General features: G+C 45.2%; 1 protein-coding gene across 3 annotated transcripts; it reads left to right on the forward strand.

Moving 5' to 3' along the window:
* The first annotated feature begins 14212 nt into the window (after nt 1-14212).
* Nucleotides 14213-18280, forward strand: RIPK3 (receptor interacting serine/threonine kinase 3). 3 transcript variants are annotated; one of them, XM_043471044.1, is made up of 10 exons: nt 14213-14396; nt 14601-14741; nt 14880-15189; nt 15657-15802; nt 15928-15974; nt 16184-16351; nt 16463-16548; nt 16780-17121; nt 17264-17324; nt 17953-18280. In XM_043471044.1, the coding sequence occupies exons 1-10, from the start codon at nt 14377-14379 to the stop codon at nt 18153-18155; spliced, it is 1524 nt and encodes a 507-aa protein (XP_043326979.1). In that variant the 5' UTR covers nt 14213-14376; the 3' UTR covers nt 18156-18280. The 3 variants fall into 3 exon arrangements, with proteins under 3 accessions (XP_043326979.1, XP_043326980.1, XP_043326981.1); XM_043471045.1 differs by having other exon boundaries at nt 16187-16351; XM_043471046.1 differs by lacking the exon at nt 16184-16351.
* Nucleotides 18281-18541: the final 261 nt, after the last annotated feature.

Here is an 18541-nt window from a genome sequence, read left to right on the forward strand (position 1 = left end):
TGATTCTCACTTGGTCATAGTATATGATCTTTTTTATATATTGTTGGAGTCTGTTTGGTAATATTTTGTTAAGAATTTTTGCATCTATATTTGTCAAAGATATAGGCCTGCAATTTTCTGTTTTGATGGTACCTTTGATTTTGGTATCAGTGTGAGAGTGGCTTCATAGAATGTCTTTGGAAGTATTCCCAACTCTTCAATCTTTTGGGAGAGTTTGAGAAGAATCAGTATAAGGTCTTCTTTGTATGTTTGGTAGAATTCACCTGTGAAGTCATCTGGTCCTGGACTTTTGTTTGTAGGGAGTTTTTGTTTTGTTTTGTTTTTTGGCTGTGCCAGATGGCATATAGGATCTTAGTACCCCCACCAGGGAACAAACTCACAGCCCCTGTATTGGAAGCATGGACTCAACCACTGGACCATCAGGGAAGTCCCTGTAGGGAGTTTTTAAGTTCCAGATTCTACTTCTTTTCTAGTGATTGGTCTGTTCAAATTATCTGTTTCTCCTTGATTCAGTTTTGGTTGGTCTTTATGTTTCTAGAAAGTTGTCTATTTCTTCTAGGTTGTCAAATTTGTTGGCACATAATTGTTCTTTTTTTGTTTGTTTGTTTTAATTTCTGTAGTACCAGTTGCAATTTCTCCTTTTTCATTTCTTTTCTTTTTTTTTTTTTTTGGGTTCTCTCTCCTTTCTCCTTGTTGAGTGTGGCCAGAGGTTTGTCAGTTTTGTTTACCCTTTCAAAGGACCAGCTCTTGATTTTATTGATTTTTTTCTATTGTTTTCTTAATCTCTATTTTATTTATTTCCTCCCTGATTTTTATTATTTTCTTCCTTCTGCTGACTTTAGGTCTTGTTTTTCTTCTTTTTATAATTCTTTTAGGTGATAGGTTAGGTTGTTTACTTGAGATTTTTCTTGTTTTTTTAAAGGAAGGCCTGTATCACTACGAATTTCCCTCTAAGAACTGCTTTTGCTACATCTCATATATTTTGTATGCATTTTGATTGTCATTTGTCTCAAGGTATTTTTTAATTTCCTTGTTAATCCTTTGGTTTTTTAGTAGCATGTTGTTTAGTCTTCATGTAATTGGACTTTTTTGTCCTTTCTCTTCTTGTGGTTGATTTCTAGTTTTAGTCCATTGTGGTCAGAGAAGATGCTTGAAATAGTTTCTATACTCTTAAATTTATTGAAGTTAGTTCTGTGGCCTAGTATGTGGTCAGTCCTAGAAAATGTTCCATGTGGACTTGAGAAGAATGTGATTTGGGGGGTGGGGGGACGTGTAATGTCCTGAAAACATCAATTAAGTCTAACTGTTCTATTGTATCACTTAGGATCTCTGTTGCTTGATTGATTTTCTGTTTAGAAAATTTGTCCTGAAAAAAAAAATTTGTCCTTTGATGTTAAAATCTTCTACTACTGTATTCCTATCAGTTTCTCCCTTTATGTCTGTTAGTATTTGTTTATGTACTTGGGTGCTCCTATATTGATGAGTGTATTAATAAAATTCTCTTCTTGATTGGTCATTTTATCATTCTATATTGTCCTTCTTTATCTTTCTTTATAGCTTTTGCTTTAAAGTCTATTTTGTCTCATGTGAGTATTATAACTACCACTTTCCTGTCATTTTCATTTGCATGAAATAGCTTTCCCCATTCCCTCACTTTATCCTATGTGTGTCCTTTGCCCAAAGGTGTGCCTCCTGTAGACAGCATATGGTAGGTTCGTGGTTTTTTTTTTTTATCCAGTCTGCAACTCCATGTCTTTTGATTGAAGCATTAGGTCCATTGAATTTAAGGTAATTATTGATACATACGTATTTATTGCCATTTTAAACTTTGTTTCCCAGTTGATTCTTTGTTTCTTCTTCTGCTTCTTTCTTTTTCTGTTTGTGGTTTGATCATTTCCTTTTATTTCATGCTTGTTTTCTCTTCTTTTTGGCATTTGTCAATCTACTGTATGCTTTGTATTTGTGGCTGCCCTGTTTTCCAAGTATGTTAACCCCTTCCTGTATCTGTTTGCTTTAGGCTGATAGTCATACAGCCTTTAGTATTGCTGTATTCTTTTAGTTTTTGCTTGTCTGAGGCTCAAACACATTCTGGAAAAAAAAAAAAGAAGAAGAATCTGCATGTTTTTACTCTCCTTTCCTACATTTTATGATTTTGATGTCCTTTTTTTTTTCTCACATTTTCCTGTTTAACCTTTTGCTGTTCCTTTTTTTTTATCATAACTTTCACAAATAGGTATTTTTTTCCCTTTGATCTCTATACTGACTAATTTAAGTGATTTACTTTCCAATTATGATTTATTTCTTCCTATATCTTCTTGCTTCTTTTCTATATAGAAAAGACCTTTCAATATTTCTTTTAGGATAAGTTTAGTGTTGCTGTATTCTTTTAGTTTTTGCTCATCTGAGAAATTATTTATTTCTCCTATTATAAATGATAATCTTACTGGGTAGAGTATTCTAGGATGTAGATTTTTCCCTTTAAGACTTTTGAATATATTTTGCCATTCCCTTCTGCCCTGCACTGTTACTGTAGAGAAATCAGCTGACAGTCTTATGAGGGTTATCTAGTTATTAAATGTTTTTCTTTTTCTTGCTGCCTTTAGGATCTTCTCTTTACCTTTAATTTTTGCAACTTTTATTATAATATGTCTTGGTGTAGGTCTGTTTGGGACTCTCTGTGGTGGACCATCCCCTGTGAGTGCAGGCTCACTCATCAGTTGTAGGAGTATAAATTGGTACAACCACACTGACAAAATGTTTAGAAGTTTCTTCAAAAGTTAAATATACCTATCATATGACTGAACATTCCACTCCTAGATATTCACCTGAGAGAACTGAAAACATAGGCCTATACAAAGACTTGTACATGACATGTACATTTGTAAGAGCCAAAAATTATTGTCCACGAACAGATGAACTGATGAAGAAATTGCAGTACAACAGAATACTACTCAGCAATAAAAAGGAATAAACTATGCATGCATGCTAAGTCACTTCAGTCATGCCCAATTCTTTGTGACGCTATGGACTGTAGCCTACCGTGTTCCTCAATCCATGGGATTCTCCAGGCAAGAAAACTGGAGTGGGTTACCATGCCCACCTCTAGGGGATCTTCCCAATGTAGGGATCAAACCCATGTCTCTTATGTCTCCTAAATTGGCAGGTGAGTTCTTTACCACTAGTGTCACCTGGGAAGCCCTAAACTATTTATACACACAACAGAGGTGAATCCCAAAATAATCACATTAAGTGAAAGAGATCAGATAAACAAAGAACACATACTATGTGATTCCATTTATATTAATATAAAATGGAAAAGGCAAACCAATCTAAAGTGACAGAAAGCAGATTAGTGGTTGCCAAGAAAGGGAAAATAGCATAGAAAGGCAGAGGGAAAGGTTGAAAGGGGGTACAGGGACGTTTCGGATGTGATACATATGTTCACTATCTTAATTGTGCTGATGGTTTCACTGGCACATAAGTATGTCAAAACTCATCACATGTACACCTTAAATATGGGCAGTGTATTGAATGTCAACTCTACTTAAATAATGCTGTTAAAATATTTAACTTAAAAAAAAATATTTAACTTAAAAAAGTTGATAGGAACTTCCCTGATGGTCCAGTGGTTAAGACTCCGAGCTTCCAGTGCAGGAGATATGGGTTCAATCCTTGGTCAGGAAACTAAGATCCCACATGCCACAGGATGAAACCAAAAAAACAAAACAAAACAAACCCTGATAAATTTACTTGATTGATTCAAAGTCCTGCTTCCAGAGGACTCTTTCAGAGGACCTCACCTGTAAAAGAAAGCAGCTGAAAGAGCATCAGTTCAGTTCAGTTGCTCAGTGTCTGATTCTTTTCGACCCCATGGATGACAGAGCATAGACCTAGTTTTTTAAAGTTTTTGTATGAGCTTAGACTAGTTACTTAAACTCTCACAGCATCTCATTTTCTTCGTCCATAAAATGGGGCTAATAATAATCTGCCCCACAGGTTTGTTGCTAAAATTTGAGTGAGATAAAAGATTAGAAAGCTGTAGGTACATGAATACATGATTTCCCATCTCCAAAGGAGTTAGATTCATTTCTGTTCCCACTTTTGCCCTCTTTCCTTCCAGACAGGGAGGGATCCTAGTCACAAAGACATCCAGAGGATAAACAATGAGAAGGAAGCATGGCAGAGGGCTTGGATTGTGTTCCCCTGAAAACACCGTCTGAGGCCAGAGCGCGAGACTTCCTGGAGGGTGCTCCCAAGGGTCAGAAGGGATGGAGCAGAAAATGTGAGTCAGGGAAGGAGATGATGCCCCCAAAAGGTATCTGTTGAGCTAGCTACTGTTGTGGAGCTCAGTCCTGTCAGAGGCCCTCTGAAGAGTAATAGGGCATACCTCAGAATTGACCCTCTGGACCTTTCCTGGTGACTCAGTGGTAGAGGGTCCGCCTACCAATGCAGGAAACACAGGTCGATCCCTGATCCAGGAAGAGCCCACATGCCACAGAGCAAATAAGCCCTGAGCCACAGCTACTGGGCCTGTAAGAGCCTGAAGCCTCAACTACCGAGCCCTCATGCTGCCACTACTGAGCCTGCGCACCCTAGAGCCCATGCTCCGCAACAAGAGAAGCCACCACAGTGAGAAGCCCACAGACCGCAGCTAGAGATAAGCCGGAGCAGCAACAAAGACCCAGCACAGCAAAAAAATTAACTAGTTTACTTATTAATTTTTTAGATGCTAAGGGCCTTTCCCCAATGGCTCTGTGGTAAAAGATTCTGCCTGCAGTGCAGGAGACACATGAGACATGAGTTCAGTCCCTGGGTCGGGAAGATCCTCTGGAGAAGGAAATGGCCACCCACTCCAGTATTCTTGCCTGGGAATTTCCATGGACAGAGGAGCCTGGCAGGCTACAGTCAATGGATTCATAAAGAGAAAAGAAAAAAGAGAACTGACCCTTTGAAAGACAGGAGACTGGGGCATTGACCCATGACCTCCACCACGAGGGTGGCCCCCAAGGCATTAACTCTCCTCTCCTCTCACCACAGTTCTGTCAAATGAGGGAGAAAAACCAAGACAGACCTTTTGGATGGGGTGCTGGCAGGATTGAGGCCGGCTGGGGGGGCGGGGGGCAGATCCACTGTGGGTGCAGCTCAAATCAAAGGGGGCCTGAGAATGTGTGGCAGGGGGGGCACCAAAAGCAGCTGCTTTGGGCCCAAAGCCCATCTTTGGGTCAACCACGTGACCTTCTCAACCTTAGACAACCTGACAGCTGAGAAGCTTGTGACCCGGGATTCAAGTCCTCCTCTGGACCACAGGCAGGGACACAAGTGACTTCCTCAATTGCTCCCTCAGGACACTTGTCTGGGAGAGAGGAGTGAGAATACCTGAGGGGTGAGTCATTAAAGGGGCCCTGGGAGGAAAGGGTGGGGCTGGGAATTTACCAGAAGGAAAAGCTAGCTATTTCTCTGAGCAGCAGTGCAATCATCTTTCTCTGCTCTACAAATAATGAATTAGCAATGTTCCTCAGATTGGAAACACAATAATACTGACTGTATTAGTGTCTATCACTTATTAAGCACAAAACATGTACCTGGAAATGGGCTGCATTCTTTCCTGTGTTATTTCATTTCATCCTCACAGTAACCCAGTCCAGTCAGTAGTACAATTAATTAAAGCGCAGAGAAATTGAGAAACTTGTTAAATATCAAACAGCTAGTAACTTGCGGAGGCAGAATTAAGTTCCAGGTAGCCTAACCTCAGAGCCTGGACCTTTGACCACTAGATGATAGTTAACTCCCTATGAGAGAGAGAGAGAGAGCAGAGCTTTCAGCTGGGAAAGCTGCCTTACGGGGCTGAGAGAGGCTAAGAGAGCACAGAAATTAAATCATCAGCATTAACTAGACACAGAAAGCAAAGAGAGAAGGACTCCACCCTGATACTAGAAGGCGAATTACGGTTGTCTGTGTATGGACAGGCTTCCCTGGTGGCTCGGTGCTAAAGAAGCCACCCGCCAATGCAGGAGATGCAGGTTCAATCCCTGGGTTGGGAAGATTCCCTGGAGAAGGAAATGGCAACCCACTCCAGTCTTCTTGCCTGGGAAATCCCATGGACAGAGGGGCCTAGCAGGTGGCAGTCCATGGGGTCACAAAGAGTCGCACATGACTTAGCAACTAAAGAACAACATGTATGGACACTTGTCATTGATGGTTGTTCAAAATATTTGTAGTCCCTTCATGCTAAGGTAGAATAAAAAGAAGCTACCCTTCCAATTTCCCTTGCCTTAACGGTGCAGACAGGCAGCTTAGGTTCTGCCAAACCCACTCTGTGAAGAACCAATGGTGAGCAGAGATTCCATTTGCTGAGGCAGGTGGCCCTAGACAGAGTAATTCTTTGTGAAAGCATCAGTCTCTCCACTTTTCTGAGGAAAACAAGTGAAAAGAGGCTTTTGTCCTCCTTGGAACACTAAAAGAGAAGAGCATGCCCCGGGCACTGAAAAGGATTCCCTCCAAAATGAATCCAAAAGCAGAGAGAAGCAGGGGCCACCTCAGTAGGGATCCTAAAGGTTCTGGACCCAATCCCAATGTGTATCAGGAAGGGGCAGGTGTCCCACAGCACCAAGCAATTCTGGGATACCAGCAGGGTGTCCTACAATTCAACTCAATCCTGACACTACCTGGAGAGAGCATCAGATCCCACAAGGTAGTGAAGGGCTCTGTCCTACAATCTGCCCCTCCCCCAACTTCAGATAGTAGTCTCAACCCCAAGTTATCACCTGGGTTCCTAGCCAACAGGCAACAGATTGAAGTTTCCATCAAACCTTGCCTTGGTATCAGTTAATTTACTAGAGCAATGCAGAACACAAGGAAAGATTTTGCTTACTAGATCTCTGGTTTATTAGAAAAGGATTTAACTCAGGAACGGACAGATGGAAAAGATGCACATGAGGTACAGGGCAAAGGGCATAGAGCTTCTGCGCCCTCTCCAGGTGCCACTCTCCCTGAATATCGATGTGTTCACCAACCTGGAAGCTCTCCAGGCTCATCCTTTTGGGGTTTGTGGAGGCTTCATTACATGGGCGTGATTGATTAACTCACTGCCATTGATTGAACCTCCAGCCCCTCTCTCTGATCCAGAGTTTGAAGATGGATCAGGTACCAAAGGTTCCAACGCTCTAATCCCAAGGCTGGTCCCTCTGGCAACCAGCCCCCATCCCTTTGGTACGTAAGGGCTTTCCAAAAGTCACTTCATCAATGTAGCAACATTCCTCTCTCAACACTGGAAATTCCAAGTGTTTTAGGAGCTCTGTGCCAAGAATGGGGTCAAAGAGCAACTGTTTCTTGTTATAAATCACAATACCATAGATTCCTCTCCAAGCAGAACGTTTTCTCCATAACTCTTCTCTGCTCCCTGGAGTGGGGGGTGGGGGTTGGTTGGTTTGTGACTTTTCTAAGTAGAATGCAGCCCAGTCTCCCAAAGTGACAGTTAATTTGCCCATAGTTGTACCCTTTCCCTCTCTGGGGAGGGTATTTTTCAGCAACTGGGAGCAGGGATAAGATTTCCCCTGATAAGCAGAAGTAGCCGTGTGCCAGCGAGGGGAGGACCTACCCTGCCACAGTAACAGAGGTTCTTGTTTTATGTTTCTTCTTCACATCCAGACCAAAAAAAAAAAAAAGAGAGAGAAATAAAAAAATTTCTTCATCTACAAAATTTGACAATAGGTCTGACCTCTCAGAATTGTGAAGACATTCTGTGAAAGGACTTTGTAAACCATCAAGTGTAAAAAACATTAGCTTTTTATCATTGTTGATGATACTGATGATGATAATGACTTACGGTGGGGAAAGGCGACTTAGCCAGACCCCTTGTCTTTCCCAAAGTTCACACTGTAAAGTTTGCACTTTTGCTTATGACATCCTCTCTGCTGGAATCACTCCTCCCAGGTTTTGTCTGTCAAAACCCTATTCCTCACCGGAACACCAAGGGCCAACTTCAATCAGGTATTAAATGTGACACCAGCAGATGGATAGCTGCAAAAGTCAAGAGGAAGCAGCAGAGTGGATTTCCAGGTCAAGGCAGTGACATGTGGGAGAGGGAAGCTGCTGCACCTCCAGTTCTGGGGGAAAAGGGAGGCTGAGATGTAGCCCTACCAAATAACTCATAAATTCACTTTTGTGTTGTTGCTCAGTCGCTCAGTTTGCAACCCCATGAACTACAGCACACCAGGCTTCCCTGTCCTTTACCATCCCCAGGGCTTGCTCAAATTCATGCCCAGTGAGTCAGTGATGTCATCCAACTCTCTCGTCCTCTGTTGTCCCCTTCTCCTCCTGCCTTCATTCTTTCCCAACATCAGGGTCTTTTCTAATGAGCTGGTTCTTCACATCAGGTGGCCCAAGTATTGGAGCTTCAGTCTCAGCATCAGTCCTTCCAATGAATATTCAGGGCTGATTTCAATATTAGGATTCAACATTAGGATTGACTGGTTCAATCTCCTTGCAGTCCATCAAATTCACTTTAGGAGAGTTAGAAAATACAGATAAACGGGACTTTGCTGGTGGTCCAGTGGTTAAGAATCTGCCTTGCAATGCAGGGATAAAGGTTCAATACCTGGCCAGGGAACTAAGATCCCACATGTCTTGGAGCAACTAAGCCCACAGGCCACAACTACTGAGCCCACATGACTCAATGAAGATCCTGCGTGCCACCAACTAAGACCCGGGACAGCCAAATAAATAAATAAAAATTTAAAAATACATAGAAAAATATGAATATAAAATATAAGAAAACAAAAGCACCTGCAAACCTACCATCCATCACTTTAAACATTTTTCTATTTGTTCATTTAGATGTTTATATATATATATATAAAGTTCAATGTTTCTTCCCAGTAAAATTTAATGTTCAAACCAAATAACTAAATGTTAATAGAAATCTTTGTATCTTCCAAGCTAATATATGGAATCACATTTTTAGCAGGTCTTTTTGTGGTGAAACATACATAACATAAAACCTACCACTTCAATCATTTTTAAGTGTACAGTTCAGTGGCATTAAGTACATTCACGTTGTTGTATAACCACCACCACTATCCTTCAGAAATTTTCATCTTCCTAAACTAAAACTCTGTACCACTCAAACAGTAACTCCTCATGGCCTTCTCCCCTTAGCCCTGGCAACCACCGTTCTCCTTTCTGTCTCTATGAACTGATTATTCTAGGTAGCTCATAAAAGTACAATCATACAATATTTGTCTTTTTTGTGACTGGCTTATTTCACTTAGCATAATATCTTCCAGGTTCATCCACATTATAGCCTGTGTCAGAATTTTATTCCTTTCTAAGGCTGAATAGTATTCCATTGTATGGCATATACCACATATTGTATTCATTCACTGATGAACATTTGGGTTGTTTCCACATTTTGGCTGTTACAAATAATGCTGCATTTACAACTAATATTGTAAATAATGCTTGCATCTCACCAATAAATACATTCGTGTATACATATCAGTTTGAGTCACTGCTTTCAATTCCTTTGAGTGGAATTTCAATTCCAGAAGTGGAATTGCTGGTGACAGATCCTTTTTGCTTTTTTCTTTTCTTCTTGGCCATGTGGCAATGTGACGTCTTTGTTTCCCAACCAAGGATAGAAGCCATGACCCCTAAAATGGAAACTCAGTTTTTAATTCACTGGACGGACAGGAAAGTCCCAGCAGATCCTTTTTAAAATCAGCGAACCACACCTTCTCATTTCTCTGAGTCTGATATGATGCTAAATGATTTTGTGGTTGAACTTATGAGAAAACTGATATTCCTTCTTGCATTTCACATGTTCCATCTCGGGTAGGTTTTCTTCATATTCCTGGTGCACATCCACTGGAAATTTCTTTAGGTGACTCTTAAGAAATTTCTTTAGAAGATTCTGTAGGTGTTAAACTCAGTTTTCACTTATTTGAAAGTGTCTTTAAAAAAAAAAAACTTTGTCTCAAAAATAACTTTACTGAGGATACAATTCAATGTTTATAGATTTTCCCCCTTTATTGTAGCACACTGAATCATTCCAGTGTCTTCTGGTTTCTAGTGGCTGTGGAGAATTGTACCACTGGTTTAGCAGAATTTCTTTGTAGATGATCTATGTTTTCTCTCTAGCCTTTAGTTTGTTGTTCTTAACTGTTCTGCAGTTTTATTGAATTGCGTCTAGATGTGGATTTCTTCAAATTCATCCTTCTTGGCATAAGTCATGCTTTCTGTATTTGTGAATTCCTGTCTTTCATCAATTCTGGAAATTTTTCAGTCATTTGCTCCTCAAATATTGCCTTGCCCCATTTTTCTTTCTCTTTCTCCTCATGGAGAAGCCAATTTGATGACTGAAAGACCACCTCGCTTTTTTTGCCTCAACCTTTTTTTATCAGCTTGTCTCTGTTGCTGCATTCTGATGAATTTTTTCAGGTCCACCTTTTAATGTACTTTCTTCAGCTATATCTTCTGTATGGCAGTTTTAATTTTAATGGTTACATAGAATTTTTTATTTCTTGATAATTTATTTTTTCCTACATCTCTCCGGGCATTTTTATAATCTCTTATTCCTGGTTTATGTTTTCTATTCCATCTTCTGTTTCTTTAAACACTTCCCCATGGCTTCAGATTCTTCATCTGATTGTTCCAAATTCTGGACCCCTTAAAGATTTAAGCCTGTTGATTATCATTCCTGCTGATACTCATTTGCGGTGACTTGAATCCTTACATATTTTCAGTAATTTTTTGATGAGTTTATATTTGGCTGAATTTAATCCAGAAGTTTGGATTGAAGATGCTTTTCTCTAGGGAGAATTCCATTTGCTTCTGTTGGACTTCAAGAACAATTAATAACATGGGGCCATTTAACGTTTTAAGCTTATGGTTTACTTAAAAAAAGGGAAAGTTAAAATTCCAACCGCAAATCCCTATGTTAGCAGAACTCAGATGGAAGCTAACATTTTTATTAATGTTGACATCTAGTGCTGCAGTCTGGATAGGTTTGCTTGTAGGTTCCCTCTGCAAGCAGGTGGAATTTTTCCTTTCTGTTAAGCATGTAGCCCCTTGAGAGTCCAAGCTTTGGGGGGAATAGAGTTGTCTCACATCTAGCTCTTTCATCTTCTTAGGCTGTAGGGCTTACTCTCTGGTTCTCCCCCAAACTCTCTTACCCCTACCCAGTTCCCAAAGCCCCAAGTTTCTACTTAGTTGACCTCTCTGTTTACTTACTATTTCCTTTTTGCTTTGTATTATTTTGTTTCAGGGGGACGCACTTGGGAGATTATCCTTATTTCCTCGGGACCTCACCAAGTTACTTTTAAAATATGTTTGTTGTGCTTTATGTAGCATTTAGGTATTCTGCCATGGGAGGCTTCTGTAAACTCGGTCACACTACTGGAAGAGAATTTTTGAAGCAAACCAAAAAAAATGTGATTATATGGTATATATTGTTTTGTAACCTGCTTTTTTTTCCTTTGGTATATGATAAACACCTGTTGCACTAATAAATACAGGTCTAGAGCACCATTTTAATGGCTGCATAGTCTTCCACTGTGTAATGTATTCAATCTTTTTCCTATTATTGGGTATTTAAGTTTCTATTTTTTCACTATTTTAAACAACACTTCAGTGAATATCCCGACTCTTTGGCTAAATCTTTGCATACATCATAACCTTTTTCTTTCTTCACCTGTTTATAAAAGTGATACCTGTTAATATAAAATAGTCAAATACTAAGGGAAAAAAATTCTCCACAATCTTTTTTACTGTCACCTCAATTAATACAACTTGGTCTATAATTGAAATCTCTTAATCAAACAACAGAGGAGAATTAGGGCTAGAATATGCAAGAAAAGAGACCACAATCTCTGCCCCTCACTTGCACCCCAGCAACTAGAAATAGGGAATCAGAGCAGGTACAAAGGATGGGCTGAAGGTCACTGAAGACAATCGGCTATAAAGAACTGAAGGGATGAGAGACACCCAAATGGACTCCAAAGGCCTGGGACAACCAGGGTCAGGTGTACCCAGCCTCAGAAAAGGCCAGCGCTTCAAAATCCAGGAATCAACTCTGCCTTGCCAGTTCCCCACTGCTGGAAGAAGAAAGCAGAGGTCTTCTCAGGCACTCACTCCAGGCTCCTCTTCCTACCCCTCCTTCTCTTAAAGATGCTTGGTTTGTTTTTTATATTTTTTTTGAAATTTCTTGATGATGTGCCTGAGTATGGACTTTTTTTTCTTCATACATTTGCTGGAAACTCAGTGGGTACTTTTATTTATTTTTGGCTGAGCTAGATCTTTGTAGCTGTGTGGGCTTTTTCTCTAGTGGCGGCGAGCGGGGAAGACTCTAGTTGCGAAGCGAGGGCTTCTCATTGCAGCGGCTTTTCTTATTGTGGAGCATGGGCGCAGGTGTGCATAAGCTCCAGTAGTTGCAGCTCATGGGCTCTAGAGCACAGGCCCAGTAGTTGTGGCACACGGGCTTGGTTGCCCCACAGCATGTGGGGTCCTCCTGGACAAGGAATCGAACCTGTGTCTTCTATATGGACAGGCAGATTCTTTACCACTGAGCCATCAGGGAAGCCCAAGCTGGTTTATTTTGAGTCAAAAACTATTATAGGTTTTGACACCATCCCCAATCTTACACTTTATAGTAACTTCTTCCGATTCCCAGGTTTGTATATCAATCTAAAGAAATCTAGCTGTAAAAGGTTTTTAAATGCACCTCTAATCCTTTATGACTACTCTCCTCAAACGGAGGCCAGGTGTTGAGACCATGAACTCAAAAAGAATCATGAAAGGAATGACTGTCCTCTCTGATGGCCCTTAATTCCTGAACTAGACTTTTTTGAGGGACTGCCAGACATGCCTTTATATTCTGTGAGATATCACCGTATCACTATAAGACTTCAGATGAATTCTGTCAACTGTGCAGGTAGGTACATGAAGAGACCCCAAACCATAAAGAAACCCAACCTCCTATCTCCTCTCGGTTGAGTATGGAGCACCACCTGGGATGATTAGCGTCTCAGTGAAGCCTCAAAAAGTTTGGGTTGTTCGTTTATTAATCTAGTTCAACAAATATTTATTGGGTACATACCTTGTACCAGTTTTTAAAAAGACTAAAGTTTAAGAATTCCCTAAATAGGTCAAAAATGGCATGCACTGACTCCGCCAGAATACAAGATGTGTATCCTGGAGTTCCAGTTTCTGGAGAAACCACAGTTAACTGCAGGCTGCTTTTGCTCCGGCTAGAGGAGTCCATGGACCACTGGGCAGGATGGAAAGTTCCACAAGGTGAGCACCTTCCAGAGAGTCTTGGCCCATGACCCACAGGGTTGAGTCTCCCCATGAAGGACTGAGTGCCTAAGGCTGGTCGTATCTAATTCCACAACCTGCAGCTATGGTCAGGCCTTGGGCAGGTAAAATATGAACACCTTCTGTCAACCCTCAATCCTGAAGTCTCCCCAAGCTCCTGAGTTCTCCAAGACCCTAGTCCAGAGCATGTCTGTCAGGAACACTTATTAATATTAAGCAGAGAACTCGCAGTGGAGGAGTGGTCATGGGGAGAGAGGCCAGAGAGACTCTGCGGGGTCTCCACGGCGTGTACACCCCAGTGTCAGCAACTCTCGGGCGGGCCAGCTCACCTAGCTGACCACAGCACCCTGGGAGAGGTCTGTATGCGAAAGGAATAGAGACCACTGAACGCTCCACACCTTCCCCACCTGCTGACGCCCTTGTGAAAATGGCAAAGCTTCAGGGTTCAGAGCCAGGCTCTGATGTCAGTTCCAGGTCAGCTTGGGCCGGGTACTTAAACTCAGGGCTTTCTCACCTATAAAGCAGTAACCAAAGCGTACCTATCCCCTTAGGGTTGATGTGAGGATTAAATGAGCTAATGGCATGTGGTGAGCTTTAGAGAAGTGTTAGCTATAATCTTAGGGCAGCTATGGGAGAACAGAAGCCTACGACCATGATATCCTCCCCAGCGCCACCGCCCCCACCCCAGCCCCACCGCGGTATCCCAGGCTTGGCGCTGGAGCTGGGAATCCTGAGGAAGGAGGGAGAGAGGCCAGCGGTGGGAGGTGGTTGTGGGTTCCTGGAGGGCGAGGACACCCAGCGACAACTCTACCTGACCTGACGTCCTAGAAACAGCACTAGTTTCTGTTCTGCACCCTGCCCTGTGCCCTTCTCCGCCCCTGGGGCGGGACTGTAGAGGCAGGCATCAATTAAAGAAGGAAGTGGTTCAGGCCGAGAGAGCAACCCGGGGAAGCTGGAAGCGGAACCTTGAAGGAGCCTGGAGATTGACCCCTCTCCCAGTCCCCAACCCCTCTTTCATCCGTGGGGGCTCGCAACTTCCAGGAGCTTCTCTCATCTTCCAGCCTGATGTCTGGCTCTACGTTATGGTGAGTGTAGAGTGAGATATGGATGCGCCCCCTGCCAAGACCAGGGCACAGAGGATCCCAGGGGAGAGGCTGGGGCTCAAATTGACAGCGCCGAGCCGTCACGGAGGGGGGCGGAGGGGGGGCGGTTAGAGGGGTGCAGCTGGGAAGGGAGCAGGGAGGCCTTGGGGCCACGGCCGGCTGCTTACCTGGCCCCCCCTCTCTCAGGCCCAAAGGTGCCTCAGCCCCGCTGGTGCCCATCGAGGAACTGGAGAACCCGGAGTTAATAGGCAAGGGCGGATTTGGCTCCGTCTTCCGGGCACATCACAGGAGTTGGGGCTTAGACGTGGCGGTCAAGATCGTGAACTCGTGAGTGACCCGAGCCAGGGTCTGGTCCAGGAGGCTGGGCCGGGGAGGAGGGGCCGCTGTGCCGCGGGGCGGGGCCTGAGGGCGGCCGGGAAGGACCTCTCGGGAGCAGAGCTGACGGCAACCCTCTCCTGAGCGCAGGAGGGCCATATCCAGGGAGGTGAAGGCCATGTCCAGTCTGCATAACAAGCATGTGCTGCTCCTGCTGGGGGTCACCGAGAAGTTGGAGTGGGAGTACGTGTCTGGGCCGGCTCTGGTAACTCAGTTCATGGAGAATGGCTCCTTGGCGGGGCTGCTACAGCCCCATTGCCCTCGGCCCTGGCGGCTCCTCTGCCGCCTGCTGCAGGAGCTGGTGCTCGGGATGTGCTACCTGCACAGCCAGAACCCAGTGCTTCTCCACCGGGACCTCAAGCCCTCCAATGTCCTACTAGACTCAGAGCTGCACGCCAAGGTCAGCCCATCTTCTGGACAAAGTCCTGCCCCAGAGCTGCCCCAACCCCACCCACGGGACATAGGACCTGTACCTGCTGCAGCCCTGTCTCCTGAATACCCTCACCATCTCCCTCTGGACACAGGGCTGCCCAAGTGTCAAGGCCCAGCCTGGAGCTCTGGCCCCTGCCACACCAGGTGATAGAGGCCTTGACCAACGTGGTCAGTTCCACAGGTCCACCCCACCGGGCCCTCCAAAGATCCGTAGCTGATCTAGCCCAGGAGACTCAGACCTCAACCCAGTGCCATGGAGAGGGGACCCAGACCTCCAACCAGGGGCCCCACTGGTCCTACCCTTCCCCTAACCCTCCATACCGTCTTTACAAGGCTGGGCCTGCCCTTTTGTGGGGGTGGTGGTAAGAAAAGGGCTCTGGGAGTTTCTTGGACCTGCCCATTCCCTATCTCCTCCTTCTTATCTCCCTTTTGCAGGTGGCAGATTTTGGCCTGTCCACATTTCAGGGTGGCTCACAGTCAGGGGCAGGATCTGGGGAGTCAGGGTGCACCCCAGCCTACTTGGCCCCAGAACTGTTGGCTAATATAAACCGGAAGGCCTCCAGGGCCAGTGATGTCTACAGGTAAGGCACCCACTCCAAACATATATCCCCAATTTCTACACTTGTCTGGGTCCTTTGAAGGGATGCTGTATGGAAAGAAATCTTGCCAGCAGTTGGGTCAGGCCTCAGCTTTGTGTCTCCTGCAGCTTTGGGATCCTAACGTGGGCGGTGCTAGCCGGAAGAGAAGCTGAGAGTAAGACAGACTCTGGGATCCTTCACCTCAGGCTCCCCCCTCCCCCAAGCTGCCAATCCCCCAATCCCCAAGCCCTCCTCCTCCTCCTGTTTACCTGCTCAGACTGCCCCACTCCCTCCTCACATCTCCAACACTCCCCACCCCTGCCCATGATGGGGTAGCCGTCATACTCTGAATGCCTTCTCTTCACACACACACCTCCACCCTAGTAGTGTCCCAGACATCATTGGTGCAGGAAGCAGTGTGTGAGAGGCAGATCCGGCCCCCGCTGACTGAGCTGCCCCCGTCTGGGCCTGAGACTCCTGGCTTGGAAGAACTGACAGATTTGATGCAGCAGTGCTGGAGCCATGAGCCCCAGAAGAGACCTTCCTTCCAAGGTGCACTGGCCATCCAGCTGGCAGTCAAGATAGGCCTGACTTTGTCGGCAGAGGCTTTTCCCCCGGAAAAGAAATTTTGTTCACCTGCCCCCCACTCTGTCTTCTCTCTAGAATGCCGAACAAACACCAAGAAAGTCCTTGATCTGGTAAATAAAGGAGATGTGTCTGGTAGAAAGATGAATAATGCAGTCTCCATGGTGAGTGCTCAACATCCCCACCCCCACCCAGCAGCTGGGCAGGATGGCACAACGTGGCTACCTTGGCCACTCAATGACCCCATGCTGACCACCATTCTCTAAGCTTTGCCTATGATCCCCCCCTCTCCTCACCCCATCCCTGAGTTCCTAGGCAACAGATATGGACCCAACTCCCTTGGGTTTACTCCAGCTCTCCCACCTCCATGCCCAGCCAGCTCCCCATCCTTACAGGTGAAGGAGTTCCTTTCTGAGCACAGGGGCAGCAACAGCCCAGGCCTGGAAAGGACAGAAATAGATGGTCCTAGGGAAACCACAGGAAGCCATGATCCCTTGGTCTCTGAAATGATGAACCTGAATCTGGAGGGGTGCCCCAGCTCTGTTCCTGAAAAATGTACAAACCTTCTTGAGAGCATCAGGGTCCAGAGAGAGCAGGTTCCGCCTGCCTGGACCGCAGAGACATCTTCAGATTCAACAGCCCGACCTCCTCAGACTCCAGAGACTTTACCTTTCAGAAACCAGAATCCCTGCCCCACCTCTGCTTGGACCCCAGGTCCTGGACCCCAAGGGAGTCAGGTGAGACATTGGCAGGACTACAGGATGCGCTGGGACTCCTGTGAATCCTGTCCTCTTGCCAGGGGACACTTGGGGCTGAGGGTGTCTGCCATAAGGGAACGGCTCCCGGACAGGGAGCCTGAGAGCCCTGTGTTGTTTGTAGGGGGCTGAGAGATGTGACACCAGCTGGCCTCCCAGAGGGCCGGCACCGAACCTGGTACCAGGTACCCACTCCCCACTCCTTCCTTTCCCTGCTGAAGTCTCCCGCTGGCTTCTTCCTTAAGACCAAAGGCAGATCCAGGGTACTTGGGGAGGGGGGATGAGAAAGGGCTAGAGCCCACCTACCCCAGTCTTCTCATTTTGTAAATGAAGAAACTGACAGCCACTGAGCTCACACAGCAAAGCCAACTTGGCCCCTGAGCATTTGGACTTGCCCCAACACCAGCGCTGTGAACCTCTAAATTCCATTCCACTGTCGCTGTGTCGGTCCAGAGGGTCTCCCATCAGAAAAGACCCAGATATCATCGATTCAATGGACTTGAGTTTGAGCAGACTCCCGGAGATAGTGAAAGACAGGGAAGCCTGGCGTAATGCAGTCCATGGGGTCCAAAGAGTCGGACATGAGTGAGTGACTGAACAACAACATCAGAGTCTCAGATGTTAGTTGCCCCTCCTCTTTAGCTTTTGCAAACCCAATTCTGAAGGTGCAGCATGAAGGGAAAGACTGAGACCCCACACTTGCATTTCCCCAGGGTGAACACGAGGTGTCGCTGCCCCTCCATCCTGCTGCTCTCCTTACTATAAATTTCCAGCCACTTAATCCTCCCACCATCCTCACTCTCTCTCTTAAAGGGTGGCTTCCTACCATCTCTAACTGCCAAGGAATACAGTTGGGAAACCACAACCACATGGTTATACAAGGAGGACCTGCCTTATCCACGCAGGTGGATAGGAGCCCTCAGTGCACCCTTCATGGAGAAAGTTCAAAAGAAGGACTGCAAGAACCTGAAGCCTGGAGTGTGCCAAAGGACTGGTATCATAATAGCAAGAATTGAAGCAGCTTCTCAACTGCCTCCTGGACTTGAGGCTGCAAGCCTAGACTTTCTCTGAGGGCCATCAGGCCTTCACCCAAACTGTCTTTGTGGCCCTGGGAGGCAATAAATGTGTAATTTTAACCAAAGCACCATGAAGGAGGCTAAAGCTTCAGCCAGGGGCAGGAAGAGACATGGATGAAAGATGGGGGAGCTGACATCGAGGGAGTGGGAGGCACTGTGGTTTCTCTGTATGGCCAGAAGTGGGATGCTGAGGGGTGTGGGTGGGCAGTGTTGTGGCACACAAGGTCAGGGCCCTGCTGGCGGTGGGGGCAGGAAGGAATCCTGGCTCCTGGGGCAGCTCTAATCTCAGGGCAGAGCACTTCCGGTAGAGCAGGCAAGACCCCACC

Source organism: Cervus canadensis, chromosome 6, assembly GCF_019320065.1.
Source record: "Cervus canadensis isolate Bull #8, Minnesota chromosome 6, ASM1932006v1, whole genome shotgun sequence".
Taxonomy (NCBI): domain Eukaryota; kingdom Metazoa; phylum Chordata; class Mammalia; order Artiodactyla; family Cervidae; genus Cervus; species Cervus canadensis.

What these genes read in the sequence shown, in the direction of transcription:
- RIPK3 (XM_043471044.1), top strand. Translation starts at nt 14,377, where the DNA reads ATGTCTGGCTCTACGTTATG. An exon ending in ATGTCTGGCTCTACGTTATG is followed by an intron (nt 14,397 to 14,600) that starts GTGAGTGTAGAG and finishes CCCCTCTCTCAG; the next exon opens with GCCCAAAGGTGCCTCAGCCC. An exon ending in TGAATAATGCAGTCTCCATG is followed by an intron (nt 16,549 to 16,779) that starts GTGAGTGCTCAA and finishes CCATCCTTACAG; the next exon opens with GTGAAGGAGTTCCTTTCTGA.